The 17,929-nt window shown below is 37.0% G+C and overlaps 1 protein-coding gene across 1 annotated transcript; it reads left to right on the top strand.

Moving 5' to 3' along the window:
- Window positions 1-138: 138 nt before the first annotated feature.
- On the top strand, window positions 139-16,145 carry LOC126757053 (invertebrate-type lysozyme 3-like). Its single transcript, XM_050470641.1, has 3 exons — window positions 139-508; window positions 15,478-15,648; window positions 15,716-16,145. The coding sequence occupies exons 1-3, from the start codon at window positions 430-432 to the stop codon at window positions 15,925-15,927; spliced, it is 462 nt and encodes a 153-aa protein (XP_050326598.1). The 5' UTR covers window positions 139-429; the 3' UTR covers window positions 15,928-16,145.
- Window positions 16,146-17,929: the final 1,784 nt, after the last annotated feature.

The raw sequence follows: 17,929 nt of genomic DNA, 5'->3' as shown, positions 1-17,929 counted from the left end.
TTGTACAACAGGGTGCTAATTATGTTTAAAAATTCACAGCGTAAAGAGTTCGTGTCTTAACTCCTCTGTTTTGTGTGTTCAAGTCAAGTCGAATCGGAGCTTTTGCTTGAGCCACTCGCAGCTGATATTAAGCTTCTGCTACGGCGCGTGGTTCATCTTCGCTGCTGATCACGATCTCTTCTCACAATCAACAAGCTGAACACTAAAATTCGCAAACATTTCGTGTGTCTGCCTCAGTTGTTTAAAAAACGCGAGCGTGAGAAGACTGCTAACGGAACAGGAAAACCAAATCGCGCTTAACCATCCAGCTCCGAGTGTAGTGTTATATATTGACTTAACGCATAATTTACACACCTACATAATCGATAAAAACAACAGTTTATTACGTTTGTACGAATAAAAACAGAAATAAAAAAATCTAAATAAACAATGGCCAACACGTACTACGGTAAATATTTGATTGCTGCGCTGCTTTGCGTGGGCTTTGCTATGCTGATCAATGCACAGGGTGAGAATAAATTCTGATTGTTGTTTAATATTATTTATGTTCATATTTATGTTTGTGCGCCTGAGGTGTGAAGCGGAGACAGCTAATGATATTGAATTGTTTGAGAAATACCCACATATGTACATATATACAGATTATATTGTTTTCAAACTTAAATGTGTGTAAAAATATGCAAATTATTAGCAAAGCTAGAATTAAACTGAGCAAAATCGTATTGTAGAATAAATGCTATAGAGACATATGGATTAGTTTCATTATGAAATTATAACTGCTGAAGCGGCTAAATGACAGCAGGTCCGGCTTCAGCGTATTAAATTAACATTTGTTAGCGCTTTTGTTCTTTTTTCTCTGTTTTTAATTTTTTATATGAGTCTAGCAGTTATGAATCTTTCTTATGGATGTATGTATGTATATTTGTATTTGACAATGAGTTTCTGCTGCCATTCTTTCAAATATTATTTATTGTTTGCCATTTATTCGTTAGTTTGTAGCTAAACAATGAAAACTTGTATTGTCGCATGTTTAAGTGAAAGAACAGGAAATATTTTTGGTTAATATCGAGCATTAACGAATTTGAGATAATTAAATATATTTAAACCATAAATATATGTACTAAGTATATGAGTAACATAGCAAAAGATAGATTTGGAGTTAATTTTTTTTATATATTTTTCATACGCATTAAGAAGAAAATGAGTATATTTATAATATTTACTAACTGGAGCCTTATAAAAATGTGTAATTTTTCAAATAAAAATTTAAAACAAAAATCACAAAAAATGGTTTTCAGGAATTTTTTGTTTGAAAAATTAGACATATTTTTCAGGAATGCATAAAAATTAAAAAATACTAACTTTTGAACTATTTCTTGTAACTTTGTTAATCTTTATTAAATAAAGGCTTACAAATATACATATGTATATAATTTTTCAAACAAAAGATGTTACAAACATTACAAAAAAAGGTTTTCAGGAACTTTTTGTTTGAAAAATTATACATATTTTTCAGGTATGCATCAAAATTAGAAATAATATATTTTTATTAAAAAAATTATAAAAATGGTACCAAAAAACAATTTTAAAAATTATTATTAATAAGAAACAATTATTATTATAAATTTTTTTAAATATTATTATTTTTATACCACTTTTTGTAACTTTTTCAAAATATTTTTTGTTTAAAAAATCATATTTTTTTTTTGTTTTAAATAAAATTTAATATTTAAATGTAATTTTTGAAGATGATTTTAAAGGATTTTATCAAAATTTATAGACAAATATAATCATCAGCAAGAAAAAAAAATGTTTATACATATATTTTTTGTTGTTTTTTTTTGAAAGTAAAATACAATAGGTTTTGAAAGTTTCGATTAAAAACTGTTATGCTCCAAAAGTTCTCACTGAGCTAGAAATTCGAGTCAGTTTATTTGTACAAACCCCATCTGACGAGCGTTTGTTTTGAGTTCCGACAGTTGTTTTTGCCACATTTAGTTTTAAAACTTAACTCCGTCTGAAAGATGTTTTTTGTATTAACTCCGTTTGAAAATGTTTTTTTTTTTTTGTTTTTGTTTGTAAAAATTGAGATTTGACTATAATCAATTTGACTATAATCAGTGTTGCAAATTAGTTTTTGCGGTTTTTTCTATATTCAGTCGAGCCTTTTGCATTAGGTGCCACAACAGTTCAGCGTTCTTAGTTGTCCAAGTGAGATCGCTGTTGGTCTTAAACCAACCTAACATAAAAAATTAAAAAACAATTTGTAAAAAAAAATAAATTATTAAAAAAAATAACAAAATTTTAATAAAAAAATGTAGTATAAAGAAATATAAAAGAACAAATTTTATTAAAAAAAAATAAATATTTAAAATATATTATATTAATAAACATTTTTAAAAAATATTAAAAAAATATATTTAAAAAATGTAAGAAAAATAAATATATTTAAAAAAAAAAAAATATTAAAAATTAAAATAATAAAAGTATTATATAAAAGAAAATTTTAAAAAAAATTAAAATATATTAAAAAAAATATAAAAAATATTAAAAAAAAATATATTAAAAAAATTTTATTATTAAAAATTAATTTATTTTTTTTTTTTAATTCAGCTTCTCGGATTTCACCTTGTTTATTAAATTAATTGTTATTCTTATTAAGATCCAGCGATCTAGCATTTAATTGTAATTATTGCGCTATACATTTGATCTTTCTTTCTTGTGGCACCCTAATCCCTTTCTCTTCTGTCAACAAAAGCTAGAAAAACTCTAGCCTAAACTGTGAAATTTATTTTGTAGTTTTTGTAGCAGTATAAAATATGCTTTTATTATTAAATTCCAATTTGATTGCTTACCATGAACGGAACACGAAGATCACGATTGTCAGATTTTCATTCCTGCACTTAACCTAAAAAGCATAATTATTACCGCTACAGTGTTAAGGCTTCTTAACATTATGCCTTAAATCACATATTGCATAATAATTTCTTATTGCACAATAATTCATGCCCGAGTGTGGCAATCAAAAATCAAGCTTAAATTATACTTATAAAGTGAAATTATATAAGTAAAGCAAAGTAATTGCTAACAATGTAAGCAGTGTTCCGGCACCTTTGATCAGTGGTCTGAAAAAAAAACATAAAATATAAAAAAACCGCATTAAAAGAATTTCATGTTCAGCGCAGCAAATTGCCCGCCGTGAGAAGCCGTGCGCGCATATTCAATTAAGTCCGATAAGGCATCTCTTGCGTGATTTGGTGACACGTCAAAATACAACAAACATTTTTGCTGAATTTCCCAAACGTTTCAGCGTTTTGGTTTTCACAGAATCGCGCGCAAAAAATCCCCAATTTTGCATAGTAAACGGATAAATTAGTATCAAAAATTAAATAAAATTAATGGAGGAAACCAATTCATAAGCGATAAAAAAACAAACACTTCATTTTTATTGCAGATGTAGCAAGAAATAGCAAACTTATGAGCTATGTATGTGTGCATATATGTAGCGAAAGCCAAGTCTTATTAATAAGTTTTGATGTCATGCGGCGCAAGCGAGTCATCAACAGGTTGAGAGGTTGAGTGTGAACTAAGCTTCATGTTTTTACGTTTTCGCTGGAACTTTTTTAAGATTTTTTAAATGTTTTTTTTTTTTATTTTTAGTTTTGTATTTGTTATTTTTATTTTTGCCTTTGTTTAGTTTGTTGTAGCAGAATTTATTACAATATGTTAATTTCCATAGACATCAATTAATTGGCAACTCTTTGGCAGCTCTTTGTCAATAAAAAACAAATGTAAATAGTTAAGTCAGTAACCGTTAGGTTGGAAATGAGTAAACTAATGGTGAACAACCTCTGGCATAAGCATTTATAACGGGTTTTTCAATAAGAGCGCTACAAATTGAAATTAAATTATTTATTCCTGTGAGAGTTCATTCGCTGCCATTATGTATGTATGGAACTCGATTTCTTTTGCATGATCAACACGGGCGCGCTTGAGAAGTCCAGATGATTAAGCAAAATTTCGACTGTTTTCAAGCATAAATCGGCCGATATTGCTGCAATTTCAGCAATCAGGCTTGTTGGCATAGACCATAGACTTGACGTAGCCCCACAGGAAATAGTTTAACGGCGTTCAATCGCACCTCCCAGACGCCCAATAGACTGGGCAATTTCGTGAGATGACACGTTCACCAAATTTGGGTTTCAATAAATCGATTGTGACATTCCCTGTGTGGCTTGTGGCGCCGTCCTGTTGAAACCACATATTGTCCAAGACCATATCCGCATCATCCAATTTGGACCAAAAATATTTGGTTATCATTGAGCGGTAGTGATTTCCATTGAGAGTAACGGCCGGCTTTGATCATCACGGAAGAAGTAGGGTCCAATGACGCCATCGGCCCATAATTCGCATCAAACTGTAATTTTTTCGGAATGCAATGGTGACTCATGGAGTACATGTGGATTGCTGCCTGACCAATAATGCATATTTTGCTTATTGACGAAGCCATTCAGCCAGAAATGAGCCTCATCGCTGAAGATGATTTTTCGATGAAAATCCGGATAATTTTCAAGTTGTTGCTCAGCCCAATTCACGAACATACGAATATTATGGTGGTCAAGCGGCTCAGTTCTTGGGTCAATTTGATCTTGTAAGGATGTAGGCCAAGATCTTTTCACAAAATTCGCCACAACGATGTCACAGAGATGCCCAACGCTTGAGAATGACGTGTGAGAGCCTGATTTGGGTCTTCTTCAATTAATGCGCTAGTAGCAGCAATATTCTTGACACTGCGGGCACTACTTTGTCTCACTGGCACGAGAATATTTTGTACTGTGCCTGTGAATTCAAATTTTTTTCACTAGACGCTCGATTATTGATATGACAGGACGACTATGACGACCATAAATTGGACGTAGCGCTCTTAAAGTTGAGGCCACTGCCTCCGAATTTCGGTAGTAAATTTTGATAATTTCGACTCATTGTTGGATCGTATATCTTTCCGTGATGAAAAGATAAACTACTGAAGAGAAATTTCAAAAGAGCGGGAAAAAATATGGCGTAGTTTGCGGTCCCTATCGGTCTGCTTTTGTAGTGCCCTATTCATACATATAGAGGAATATTAATGTTACGAAGCGAACAATTTTAATAAAACGTTTTTTTCGGCAAAATTATATTATTTATGCTATTTAAAGCTACCAGCAATTGGTGTATGCCACAACTGAGCTTTCGAAATTTTTGGTTACTTTTAGCGTTTTACTTCTTCAAAATAAGCTCATTAAAATTGGTTTTATTTGCCGGGTCAACCAAAAAATCATAACTTTGTAGCAACACACCTCTAATAAATAGAATATGTACATACAAGCATATTTGTGTATTCTTATGTATGTACTCACATATGTATGTATGTACAATAAATAATCTTTGCGTGGCCTATTTTATGAAAGCGGATTAAATCATACTTATCAGCGAAGTAATAATAAAATACACCAAATAAAATCACGCCTCGATTTCTCCTTCGCAATATTATATAAATATACATATAAACACTTATCAAATACGGTATACTTTTTACATACTTTTTAATACTTTCTGACATCAAATGTTAATTTTCGCTAGAGATTAAACCGCTTAACGTCAAAGTTCAGTGGAGCTAATGAAATATAAACAAATAAATGAAAGCTTCTTTACAAAAATAATACAAAAAAAAAAAAACAAATAAATAACATAAATAAACCACTATAATCAGCTAGCAACTGATAAGTAATGGGTCTTTTGGCTGACGCTTTGAGATTTTCCCACTTTTTTGCAAACATTTTGAAATAAAATAAATTTTCGCCGTTATCTGGCTGCAGCTCTGAAGTCAGATTGTTAAATAAAATGTAGTTCATTCCATATTTTTGACAATAAAAATATTAATGGGGAAAATTGTCCAGTTTTTGTATGATCATAACCTAATTTTGGCATAGTTTTTGGTATAGTTCCTAGATAAATAGAAAAATTGAGGCTTTGCAATGCGACCTCTGGTCTATTGTGCACTTTCCTATATCACATATGGTCACAAAGATTCAGCATTCTGAACAATGTGATGTAATCCCTGAACAATGTGATGTGTCCACGAAGATGGAACCTATGATCTTAAGCCTGCTTCAGCAAATTGCTGGGCAGTCCAGAATCAGGTGTTCTGGAGTTTCGTGTTCCATGTCACAGAAGCGGCAGTTTCCACAAGAACTATGCCCATGTTGGACAAGTGCTTCCTGAGCTTGCAGTGCTCTGTATAGAATGGGACAAGGAAGCGAAATTTGTCTCGGGGAGGTTGATCATTTCCTTAAACCTTGCAAGGTTGTACCCTCCCAGAACTAGCTTGGCATGACGCATTCCTGCTGCCTGCTGTCAATGCTGTTCTCTCCTCACTCCCTCCTCCGTGCGGAGCAGCTTCTTTACAGTGTGGGACCCCACCGCAAGGCATGGTTCTGTCCCCATCATCCTGGGCGCTGCCGCAGAGTGGGCTAGTTCGTCAGCCAGCTCATTGCCGGCTTTTATGACCCGTCTCGGAGATTAGGTGTATACGGTTGCACACTGATAGGCGGTTCAGCTTTCCTATACATTCCTCCATTAAAAACAATTTAACCTCATACGCTGAGATCGCATTTAGTGCCGCTTGACTGTTGCTAAGTATAGCGATACGCTGGCTGCGATAATTGCGGTGGAGATTGATTTCTGTACACTGACTTGTACCAAAGACTTCTGCATGAAAGATGCTCGGAAAACGTCTCATTAGTTTGGTATGCCTGCTTCAATTCCTTTCGGTGTTTTCGAGCCGTCACTATACTACTAGATAGTGCTGCCCCTCAGTAGTAGGTCGAGCGTGAATCGCTCCACTCTGCTTTACTGCCGAGAGTTATTCTGAACTTGTTTGTAAAGTTAACCCTCTTCGTAATGCCGTCCCTTGTAAAAAGTGCCAGTGGTGTGTCTTTCACTAATGCCTTCATTTCTTGAGACGACATTATCTTCTCTTTGCCAAAACCCTCTGCTGCCATGAACAGCATGGCATGTTTCGCTGTCTGTTTGAGCACTAGATGCAGCGGTGTGAGCTACAGCATGACTTCAAGTGCTGCGTAGACACAGGTAAGTCTTTGCAGCCTCTATAATTGAAGGCCTAGTGAAGACTGCGTTTCCTTAGATACCCAAGCAACTGCTCCATAAAGGACAATAGGCCTTACGATCATGGTATACAGTTTGTATACGGTCTGTAAGAGCACAGAATGAAGGAGTCACAACACTTTGACGTTCATCAATACAATTTGGTTAAACCGAAGAATCGTAGCTCAAATCTGAATCTGATAATCTGAAAACAATGTTTAGGAAAACAAAATATCTTGATAATCATGAAAAAAATTGTGATCAAAAACTCTTGAGGTTTCAATTTCAAGCTGACCAACTTCAAGTTCTTTAAATTGGAACTTTGGGAGTCGTGGAAGATATTACCTGTCAAGGGTGTGAATTCGCAAGAATAATTTCTAGCGTCTAATAATCCTTCCTTCATGCTTTGCATTCTGCTGATTCTATTTTACGAAGTTAGTTTCGACGCTTTAAAGATTTACTCTACTGTCCAGTAGTTCAGTGTGCGTTCCCTACTTAGGAGGCTAATCATAGAACCTGAGTTGATATATGATTAATATTGTTAAAAATGATTGCTCAAATATATTGGAGGTTATTTTACTGAGATAGTCATCCTCTATCAGATATATAACAGGTTTTGTTTCAGGTACTGAGATCCGACTATCAAGAAAATGGAAATTTTTTCTGCCCTCACTGAGACTGAAGGCATATATTACATATGTATAAATACCGTTAATACTTCTTAAAATAGGGCTTCTCTATTGTGCTTTGTTATTGTACTATGTATATGTATGTATGTATATATTTCGCTTTTTCATTGTTCATAATTAGTTATGCGAGACGCGTGTCACCCTGTTCATTTCGTTGACTTAAACACATGAATCTTTTTACTCGAAAAAAGCGACTCTTTGTTATGTTTTTGGCGATAGCACGTTCGATTGCAACAACAAGAGTTATATATTACAAACATATTTCAATTTCAATGAAATGCGTTAATGTTTTTTTTGTGGTAATAGACCTTCTGTCCAAGTCACAATATTTTCATATATGAGGGCACGAAGGAATTCCTTTTACGAGTTAAATGAAAACAATATACCTACCACATATACATATGTAAAGGCAATCTTTGGATCTATGATAATCTCAAGGAAAGCTACACTACATGAATTGCTCGAAAAAAACAATGAAAATTTCGGTAAAAAGAACTAATTTGTTCTGCCTAATAGAGAGTCTTATATTGAAAAGATAATCGAAATAATTGTTAAAGCGTCAGTTTGAACTAAAATGTCTCAAATATAAAAAAGACTTTTCAGAGATGGTGTACCCTGCATTAAGAGACTGCACGTAATTTAATTTGAAGAAAACAATCAACAAGTTTTGCATTGAAAACAACAATATCATTTACTTTTGAGCTGCGGCGTCGAAAATCTAGGCAAACTAGTTTGGAATCCTATCTAAAGATCTTAATCAATCATTCATCTAGAAAGAATTGATTTTTTGAAACCGTTAATTTCTTTTTTTAAGATCTTTCAAGAGCGTCAAAACTAAGTGATTGGCTCAGCTACTACTCACTGATCCAAAACAGTCAAAATAACGTTCGATCGTCGAAAAAATATATATAGTAAAAATATATTCGATAAAGTCCGGCAACGAATAGGCTATTGTGGATCGTGAGCTTTACGTTTTGTAGTGAGTAATCTGATTTTGTAAGAGAACACAGGATCAAGTTTTGATGCTAAGAGTACTGAAACATAAACCCATTCTGTTTCTCTTGTGCTCGACCTCGCTTTAAAGTCCATTTCGAGGTTTCCTATTGTGGCCGCAGCTAAGTCTCAGATGGTCCATCTGTTGAGTATCTTCTTCCTAATTGGCGTAGACACCACTTACACGATTATAGCCGAGTTAACAACAGCGCGCCAGTCGTTTCTTCTTTTCGCTACGTGGCGCCAATTGGATATTCCAAGCGAAGTCAGGTCCTTCTCCACTTGGTCCTTCCAACGAAGTGGAGGTCTTCCTCTTCCTCTGCTTCCCCCGGCGGGTACTGCGTCGAATACTTTCAGAGCTGGAGTGTTTTCATCCATCCGGACAACATGACCTAGCCAGCGTAGCCGCTGTCTTTTAATTCGCTGAACTATGTCAATGTCGTCGTATATCTCGTACAGCTCATCGTTCCATCGAATGCGATATTCGCCGTGGCCAATGCGTAAAGGACCATAAATCTTTCGCAGAATTTTTCTCCCGAAAACTCGTAACGTCGACTCATCGGTTGTTGTCATCGCCCAAGCCTCTGCACCATACAGCAGGACGGGAATTATGAGCGACTTATAGAGTTTAGCTTTTGTTCGTCGAGAGAGGACTTTACTTTTCAATTGCCTACTCAGTCCGAAGTAGCACCTGTTGGCAAGAGCTATCCTGCGTTGGATTTCCAGGCTGACATTGTTGGTGGTGTTAATGCTGGTTCCTAAATAGACGAAATTATCTACAACTTCAAAGTTATGACTGTCAACAGTGACGTGAGAGCCAAGTCGCGAGTGCGACGACTGTTTGTTTGATGACAGGAGATATTTCGTTTTGCCCTCGTTCACTGCCACATCTGTTGAGTATAGTTTTCCATTAAATGAGAGAATCGAAGTGGTAAAAAAGAGTATTCATCCATACATTCCAATTTTCGACGACTCGTTCGATTGGTAATTGGCGAATGACACGCGTGATGTTTTGCTCCAAGGCTTAATCGAAACGGGATTGTTCGCGAAGACTTTAGACTTTATATATCCCCACAAGAAAAAGTCTAACGGTGTGATATCACACGATCTTGGTGGACAATCGACCGGCCCAAACTTGAAATTATCTGCTTAATAAATCCAATGATTGATGTGTGAGAAGTGGCGCTGAGTTGCTGAAACCAAATGTCGTCGAGATCACGAGCTGCAACTTCAGGCATCAAATAGTCTTCAACGTGATGCGACAACGTTCGCCAATGACGATTACGTTCTCATCGATTCACAGTTATGTTCTCAAGAAATATGGACCAATGATTCCACAGGCTCACAAACCACACTAAACCGTTGTCCTTTCTGGTTGAAATAGCAGCTCTTGAATCTTTTCAGGTTGCTCTTCGTTACAAATCCGGAAATTTTGCTTCTTTACATAACCATTGAAATGGACTTAATCTTCTTTCAAATTTTTAAGAGCCCATGGAGCGAAGCGATGTCGCTTGGGAAGGTCGTTGAGCCAATCGGGGAAGGTCGAAATGGGTCTCATCGCTAAACGAAGTTTGACTCGAAAACGTCAGATCTTCTTGGAACGTAGTATATACGGTCGAATATTATCTAATAATGAAAAGTGGGTCTCACGATGACTGATGGTTTTTGCGAATAGAACGCTCAGTAGGCCGATTTTTTTGACCAAAAGTTGTTCGAATCGCGCGCGAAACACATTCTTTGTGGAACATGAGTTTTCGTAATAAAGTATGAATGATTTGCAAACTTTGTTCAGGCATAAATCTTTCCATGATAAAATGCCAAGCTATACTGAACGAAAATAACTTGACAGATGATCTGTCAAATAAAAAGGCTATTGAAAATAGTACCTCTACTTGGATCACCCGTTAGATACTGTATACTAGATGCTACTGTTTACATATGCTTTTAAATTAATTTTCATAATTATATAACACTATTAATTCTATTTTTCATTTTTTCCCAAGTGCGCATCCATCAATCTGATTTTTAACTTTTTACGCTTGGCGAATATTCAAGTTCAAATCGCGAATTTGCGTCGCCTTTATCATTTTATTTACATAAAAACCTCTAATACATTTAGCATACATCGGTGTATTGAAGACTAACTGCTTTAAGATATGAAATTTATGTTTATTGACCAGCAAGGCTAGTTTGTTAATTTGTTGTTGCTGCTAGCAATTGAAGATGAGTCAACGCGATGCGCAGCTAGCAACTCGTTTTCCAAAGTTAATGGGTATTTATGTAAATAGATATATGTACGAGTACGTTGTTAGTATTCAACTCGACCGCCCAGTAGCCAGCTAGTAGCAGCTGCAACTATTATGACACGCCTCAGCGAGGCAACGAAATTGCCGCATTTGCAAGGGAGTCTGTGCAAAGTTGCCAAACTAGTCTTGTTAGTAAGCTGGTGCAGCTACTACATAGTCGCAGTGCTTGAGGCGAGCACTGCTGTTATTGTTTTCGTAGTTTAGAAGATGTACCGGTAACGGCGCAGTTGGACGCAGACGAAGTTCATGGACGCACATACGAGTATCTTGCTTTATTAGGTATATGTCGGTGTGTATATTTAAAAATTGGTATTGTCTAAAGTTACTAGCAATGGAGAGCTTGTTTGCGTCACTAAATAGCCAATAGGAAATTATGAGCTTTAAAGGTTAGGTTAGACCAATAAGTCACTCATAGACCAGTTTGGTCCTTTGCAATGGCGATGGAGATGGAGTTCAATTGCTAGGTTCAAGAGAAGTCGCATTCTTTAGAATACCTGTGCTTGACGCGAATTTTAACAGACCCTTTGGCCTCACTATCGATACCTCCTTCAGTGTAATATACCGTGGGGACTCCAGATGCTTACAGCGTAGTCTTGCCAATGCTACCAGTTGGTTGCAACGGTAGAATATGACAGTTCATGGTTTCTCATACTTAGATGCCGTTGAACTCTGCTTTCATCTAGAGCCGTGAGAGCCAATGTAAATCGCTGATTGTCACCATATTCAAGAGAGCTTGAAATTATTCCAACAGGTATGCCAATTTACATCACATGGACAACACATACAATGTTAACTGTACGGCTCATCTCGTACGCTTCGGAAATGCAAACTGCAAGCTTGCGCAGTCTCGCTAAACGAGGCAATGCTCTTCACAGCAAACTCAAGATCAAGTTGAGCTGAGTAGGTGCCGCGTATAATAGTAAAACAAAGTCCACTTAAACGTTCAAAGTCAAGTTTATTTTGTGGTTAATTTGGCAGGAAACGAGTTTTACCACCACAAAATGAAACAGAATATCAAAAAATCTTGTTATTTATGAAACATAAAGTAAATAACAGTAAAAATAATGTAATTATTGTTTATTCTTCCTTTGTTGCTACAATGGTCACTTCAGTATTGTTTATAGTTTTCAAGAAAGGAGTTTGCGAACACATTTCTCTGGAATTCATGGCAATACAATATTTCGGGAATACCAGATGAAGTTTCGTGGTGTTCTGGATACTATGCAGACACCCAAGTTCCAATGAAAAGACAACTGTTCAAACTGTATTAGAATTGTCGATGACAAAACAGGGATCATAAATCAGAATAGTAATATTCGGACATGTCGGTTAGAGTTATACAGCTAATACCAGCGTGTAAACTGACGTTGAGCAACTCCAAAAGCTCCGTCAGAATCAAGAAGGACCCCTCCGAGCCGTTCGATACCAAGCCAGCTTTGAGACAAGGGGACTCTCTATCGTATAACGAACAAAGACCAAACATGGACAATGACTTCATCTGATGAGTCGGCTTCAGGAGTGTTTAAGAGAAAAGTTTTGTGGAAGATTTATGGTCCTTTGCGCTTTTGCAACGACGAGTACCGCAGCCGACAGAACGATGAGCTCTATGGGATATTCGGCAACATTGACATAGTTCTGCGAATTAAGAGACAGCGGCTGCTTTGGCTAGGACATGCTGTCCGGAAGAGAACACTCCAGCTCTGAGAATATTCGACGCAGTACCTGCCGGGGGAAGCCGAGGAAGACTAGCTTATATATATAGACTGACGGAGAGACAGATCGACTCAGCTAGTTAGGCATACATATTTTATGGGGTCTCCGACGTCACTACTTGACAGATAGTGTCAACCCTTCATGTTTATTGCTGATATAACAAAGATACTTATAAATCAGCAAACTGTTCGAAAGCGTTTCGGACCCTCTTAGTCCTACCATTTGTAGGATGAAGTCGAGGTGAAAATATAAACTCGGGCAAACATCTGCACGTGTTATGTAAAATACAAACGCAAATGAAAATAAAAATTGCAATTTAAAACCAAATGGAAATTATAAATTTCGCGCTGGAATTCCTTGCTCCCCTCGTTGTTGTAGTTCAAAATTGTAATAAATATAAATTAAACGAATTTATGTGACTGCAGCTACACTTGCCGCAACTCAATTGAGATTTAGATTATAAACACATAATTTTATAACCACACACACGCACATATATTTTCGACTTATATCATCTTCTAAATATTCCCTTAAAATCCAGTTAGACTAGATTCTTTTGTGTCGCAAATTTTTGTTGAATTTTAATTTTGCGCTGACGCGCCTCATTTAATTCCACGTTTGATTGAACTTTCTGTAACATGCACATTTTTGTTGTGAAAAATTGTTGAAATGGAATTTTTGCACTTTTTGTAATACAATGAGTTCAAATATGATTAAATTGTTGTTGTAATTAATTAGTGCCATCTTTAAGCAGTTCAACACCTTTAAAACGTTTAACTAAGTATAGGGTCGATGAACGACCGCGTGTAATGACCACAAAAAACCTTACTAATAAAAAGGAAATAACCTCAGCAGAAGTACACATGGAGAGGTCATTGCGTAACCCCACAAAAATTAGTGCTACACAGCAACACTCTCTCCTTCTTATGAAAATTCGAAAATTAAAAATTATGAAATTGACAACTCTCGACACTTCCGCCGAAAACTGTTCTTCGACTCGGACTTGTATATAACCAGTCTTGCCTTAGTAGTCACTAAAGCCGCTCTTACTGTTTTTTGAAAAGTCTTCTGCTCGAAGATTTGGTCGCCGCTCTTAATGTTTTCGTGGAAAACTCTTTTGCAAAAATCTGATCTCATTTAGCCCTGATAACCACCAAGGTGGTGTCTCTTTACCTTTCTAAATTTTCAGAGGACAGCAGCTTTCAGGAGTAATTCTACAGATAGAGCTAAAAACCTTGAAGTACTTATCATGCGATCCCGAGGATGAGACCAAGTCCTTGTCGGGCCCGGTTGGAAGAGCTGATCGAAGCTTCCTGCAGTAAAGTTCCCTATTTGTTTTACTGAAGTTCCTTTAGGTTCTGCTTGCTGGACACGCCCAGATAAAACTTACGTAAGATCAGAAAAGGAATGATCGCCTTGAAATCTCTACTCCGAGAACACGGGAGACACTTCTCTAGAGGCTAGCGTAACATCAAAGACATCCGCCCTGCTAGGAGTCACAAAAGTGGGGAAGTTCCCCCTTGACTAACCTTTTACATTTCTGTTCGAGCTTCTCCAGACAGAGTACATCAAGTGAGCATCAGAGCCAATTAATACTTCGGCTTTTCTTCGTCTGGTCTCTGTCACAGCTCTCTTCGGCAGATCAGTAGTGGCTCCTCGGCGTCATGCTGTATAAAGGACGATACAAGCATCTAGCTCAAACAGCATCTTCGTTGCTGAAATCAGTTATAAGAAAAACATTAAGTTCATTTCTGGCTAACAAACAAGCTTTATTTGGTTCTGTCATCAAGATACTGTCGGTAATCAAGATACTGTCGGTAATCCAGAGATCCCGCTGCTGCTTAGCCACACTTCATATTTTAGGACAACGTCGACATCGCCTCTTTCTGGACAAAACAAAAGTTCGGCGGAGGCCGTTTTTGTTTGTTGCAGATTAATTTAAAGGATCTTCAGCCTCCAAACTATTTCTCTAACAGTGTGAGATCCGCACTCTCGTTGTTACCGACTCGACCTTCTTTGAACAGGTGCGCTAGATCCATCGACTGACTTTCGGGGCCTCCTCTTCCTTGTCTTCCGTCACCACTGGGGGTAGCTAGTTTTCCCCTGGCTCTGGTTCCGGAGCACCACCCTCTCGAACCCATAGATTATGCCCCACTTTGCGTCCTTATTTAGTTGATACATTTAAAACTTTAAATGTGTTTAAGGCCTCTGACTGAAATTTAAAAATTTGCAATAATATTTTTCGAAAAGAAGACTGCAATTCAATTAGGTATGAAATAAGTTATACCAAATTATAGTGGAACATTTTTCAATGAGGTCTTGTGTAGTTAATATGAGTCTATTCATATACTATATTTAGATAATAACTAAGTCAGAAGTTATTTTTAAAACTAAATACCTTAAACGAAGCAAATGAAAGAAACGCAAAAAAATTAATTTGCGGTAAACCCGCTAATTATCAGAATTTTGTATGAATCTGCTGTATGAAATAAGACTAGATATGTGTGTCTCTATGTGATTATGTATATTTTGAACGACTTATAAAACTTGTCTATCATAAGCTTCGTCTTTTTATTCTTTTTTATTTTTATTAATGAAACAAAAATCTCATTATCTTCATTTGCTATTTAAAGAAAAACCGGTCACCGACATTTGCCTGGGGTGCATTTGCGAGGCTATCAGCGGCTGCAATCGTACGGCCACTTGTACTGGCGGCGTCTGTGGCCTCTTCCGCATCACTTGGCCTTACTGGTCTGACGGTGGCAAGCTGACGTTGAATGGCGAATCCCCAGATTCGGAGACAGGTAAGTGTTTACAAACTACATTAATGAGGCACTAAGAAAAATGTTTCCTCTCTTTTCCCTCACACAGCATACCCTAACTGCGTAAATGATCCCTACTGCGCTGCGAATACCATACAGAATTATATGACTAAGTATGCGCAGGATTGTAATGGCGACAACCAAGTGGATTGCTTTGATTATGCGGCCATACACAAGCTGGGCGGCTACGGTTGCAAGGGCGAATTGGGCTACAATTATCAGAACACGTTGTCGAACTGTTTGAACCTGTTTCAGGGTTAAATAACCAAACATTTAAAAATTAAAGTAAAATTAAATTAAAATTTGTGCGTCCTAGAGGCGTATAAATGGCAGGTTACTCATTATTTAGACTTGCTTTTATTTTAATTACATTTATTTAGATTCTTCGAGAAGCTTTACTGTAATATCAAGTATGAATTTCATTTTATTTTAAACTAATCTTATGACATTTATTAATAAATAATTTTATTTCCACAAAATTTGTTTTTTATTTCATTAAATCATACCGGTAAGATTAGGCTGGTTGCAGAGTGGAGTGTAGATTGTGAACATGTCAGTGTTTTATAAGCCTCTGACATTTAAAACTACAGCGTAATTATTTTAGGTGCAACACTGTTTCAGCTGTTATTTTATGCAAAAAAACCATTTAGTTAGAAACAGTTAGAATGTTCGAGAGTCGAAGATAGACTTTCGATCTTTCGAAGTGCTTACAAAAGGGAATATTCAATAAAAAATATACTCCAGAGATCATTAACTTCAAACAAAACTAGTTAGTAGTGATACCAAAGGTTATCTAACATATATTAGAGCAAAGTATTGTAAAAGGTAGGTGAAGAATGTATTTGGACTGGGCTCCGCATGCTTTCAGATATATGTAAAAGAGGATCCATTTCGAGGTTCCCTACCTTTTTTGTGTTTAAAGAAAAATTACAGAAACTCCAAACTCAGTGGAATGTTCATTATAACACGGAAGAGAATTTTTTGCAATTCATTTTTTGAAAATTGTCTTTTGAAATGGTGACCGCGGGTATGTCTCAGATGGTCCATCCGTTGAGTCCAATATTTGATGACTCGTTGCCGCAATTCGACTGCGGCCTTTGTCGGCCTTCTGGATTAACAGCACTTAACCTGCGCATCATTTCAAGTCCCGAGGAGCGGATGCCATCATACCAGCGCAGCTTCAAGAACCTGTTAAGGTGTCATGCAACTGGCTTGCACTCATCTATGCGAATTGCATAAGAGTGGGTTACATACCGGGGGCCTGGAGACGAGTCAGAATCAAATTCATCATTAAGGACTTAATGGCCCATCATTTTCTCCTCCTTCCTACTTAAAACTCTGGAGAGACTGATTGACTGGTACATAAGGGCGCGCATTCCAAGACACTATTTATCAGGAGCGCAATATGCTTATTGTAAAAGCAAGTCAGTGGATACTGCCTTGCATACTATCATGTCATGGCTTGAGGAAGTCTTTAGGGTTAAGGATTTCGCTGTTGGGATCTTCTTGATATTGAAGAAGCCTTCAACAACGTCCTGCCAGAAGCAGTCGTTACTGCTCTGGACGATCTTGGAGTTTAATCAAACTCTGGTCTTCTGTGCGGCAGAGTAATTGAAACGAAATGAAGCAACGAGCGTGCGCGACGAAAAGTGTATAGAGGAACCCCACAAGGTGAAGTTCTTTCTCCTCTTCTTTTATGATATCTTTTATGATGTCTTTATGTGGTGGAGGGCTCTAGGAAAACCACACTTGCAAAGAAACTCGAAAGCGTGGTGCACTAAGTCCACTCCCATCATGGCACTCAACGCCACCCTGAACATATTGCCCGTGGACACCGCCTGAAGGTGTATGGCTGCGAAAGCGACCATTAGACTCAGAGAGTCTGGGTTTCTAAAAGAACACGGGTCTGAACTCTCGAAAATCCTCACTTACTTTGACTTTCTGACCGGTTCACTTGGATCATGGAGTCTCTAAACCGAACTCGGGCGGCTCTTTCTCTACCCACTTACCGGCGTGGGAGTTGTGGGTAGGAAGAAGCCGTTGGCTACAGCGGAATCGCATGAAATTGTAAGAGTGATGAGCTAGCAAGGAAAGGCACCCTAGAGCCGTTATCGGTAGAATGGGAGCGGACCATTGCTCCCTTCAACAGGGAGATCAGGTGATCTCTTTGCCCTCAGTAAGGCTAGCCTCTCCCTGGTAATGGGGTTTTAGATGAGCTCGTAAAAGTAAAGGCTGACATCAAGAAATGCGATGGATGGGACAA

This window comes from Bactrocera neohumeralis, chromosome 4 (genome assembly GCF_024586455.1).
Source record: "Bactrocera neohumeralis isolate Rockhampton chromosome 4, APGP_CSIRO_Bneo_wtdbg2-racon-allhic-juicebox.fasta_v2, whole genome shotgun sequence".
Classification (NCBI taxonomy): domain Eukaryota; kingdom Metazoa; phylum Arthropoda; class Insecta; order Diptera; family Tephritidae; genus Bactrocera; species Bactrocera neohumeralis.
The sequence above is the reverse complement of the archived record's forward strand: the minus strand, read 5'-3'. Positions and strand labels throughout refer to the sequence as shown.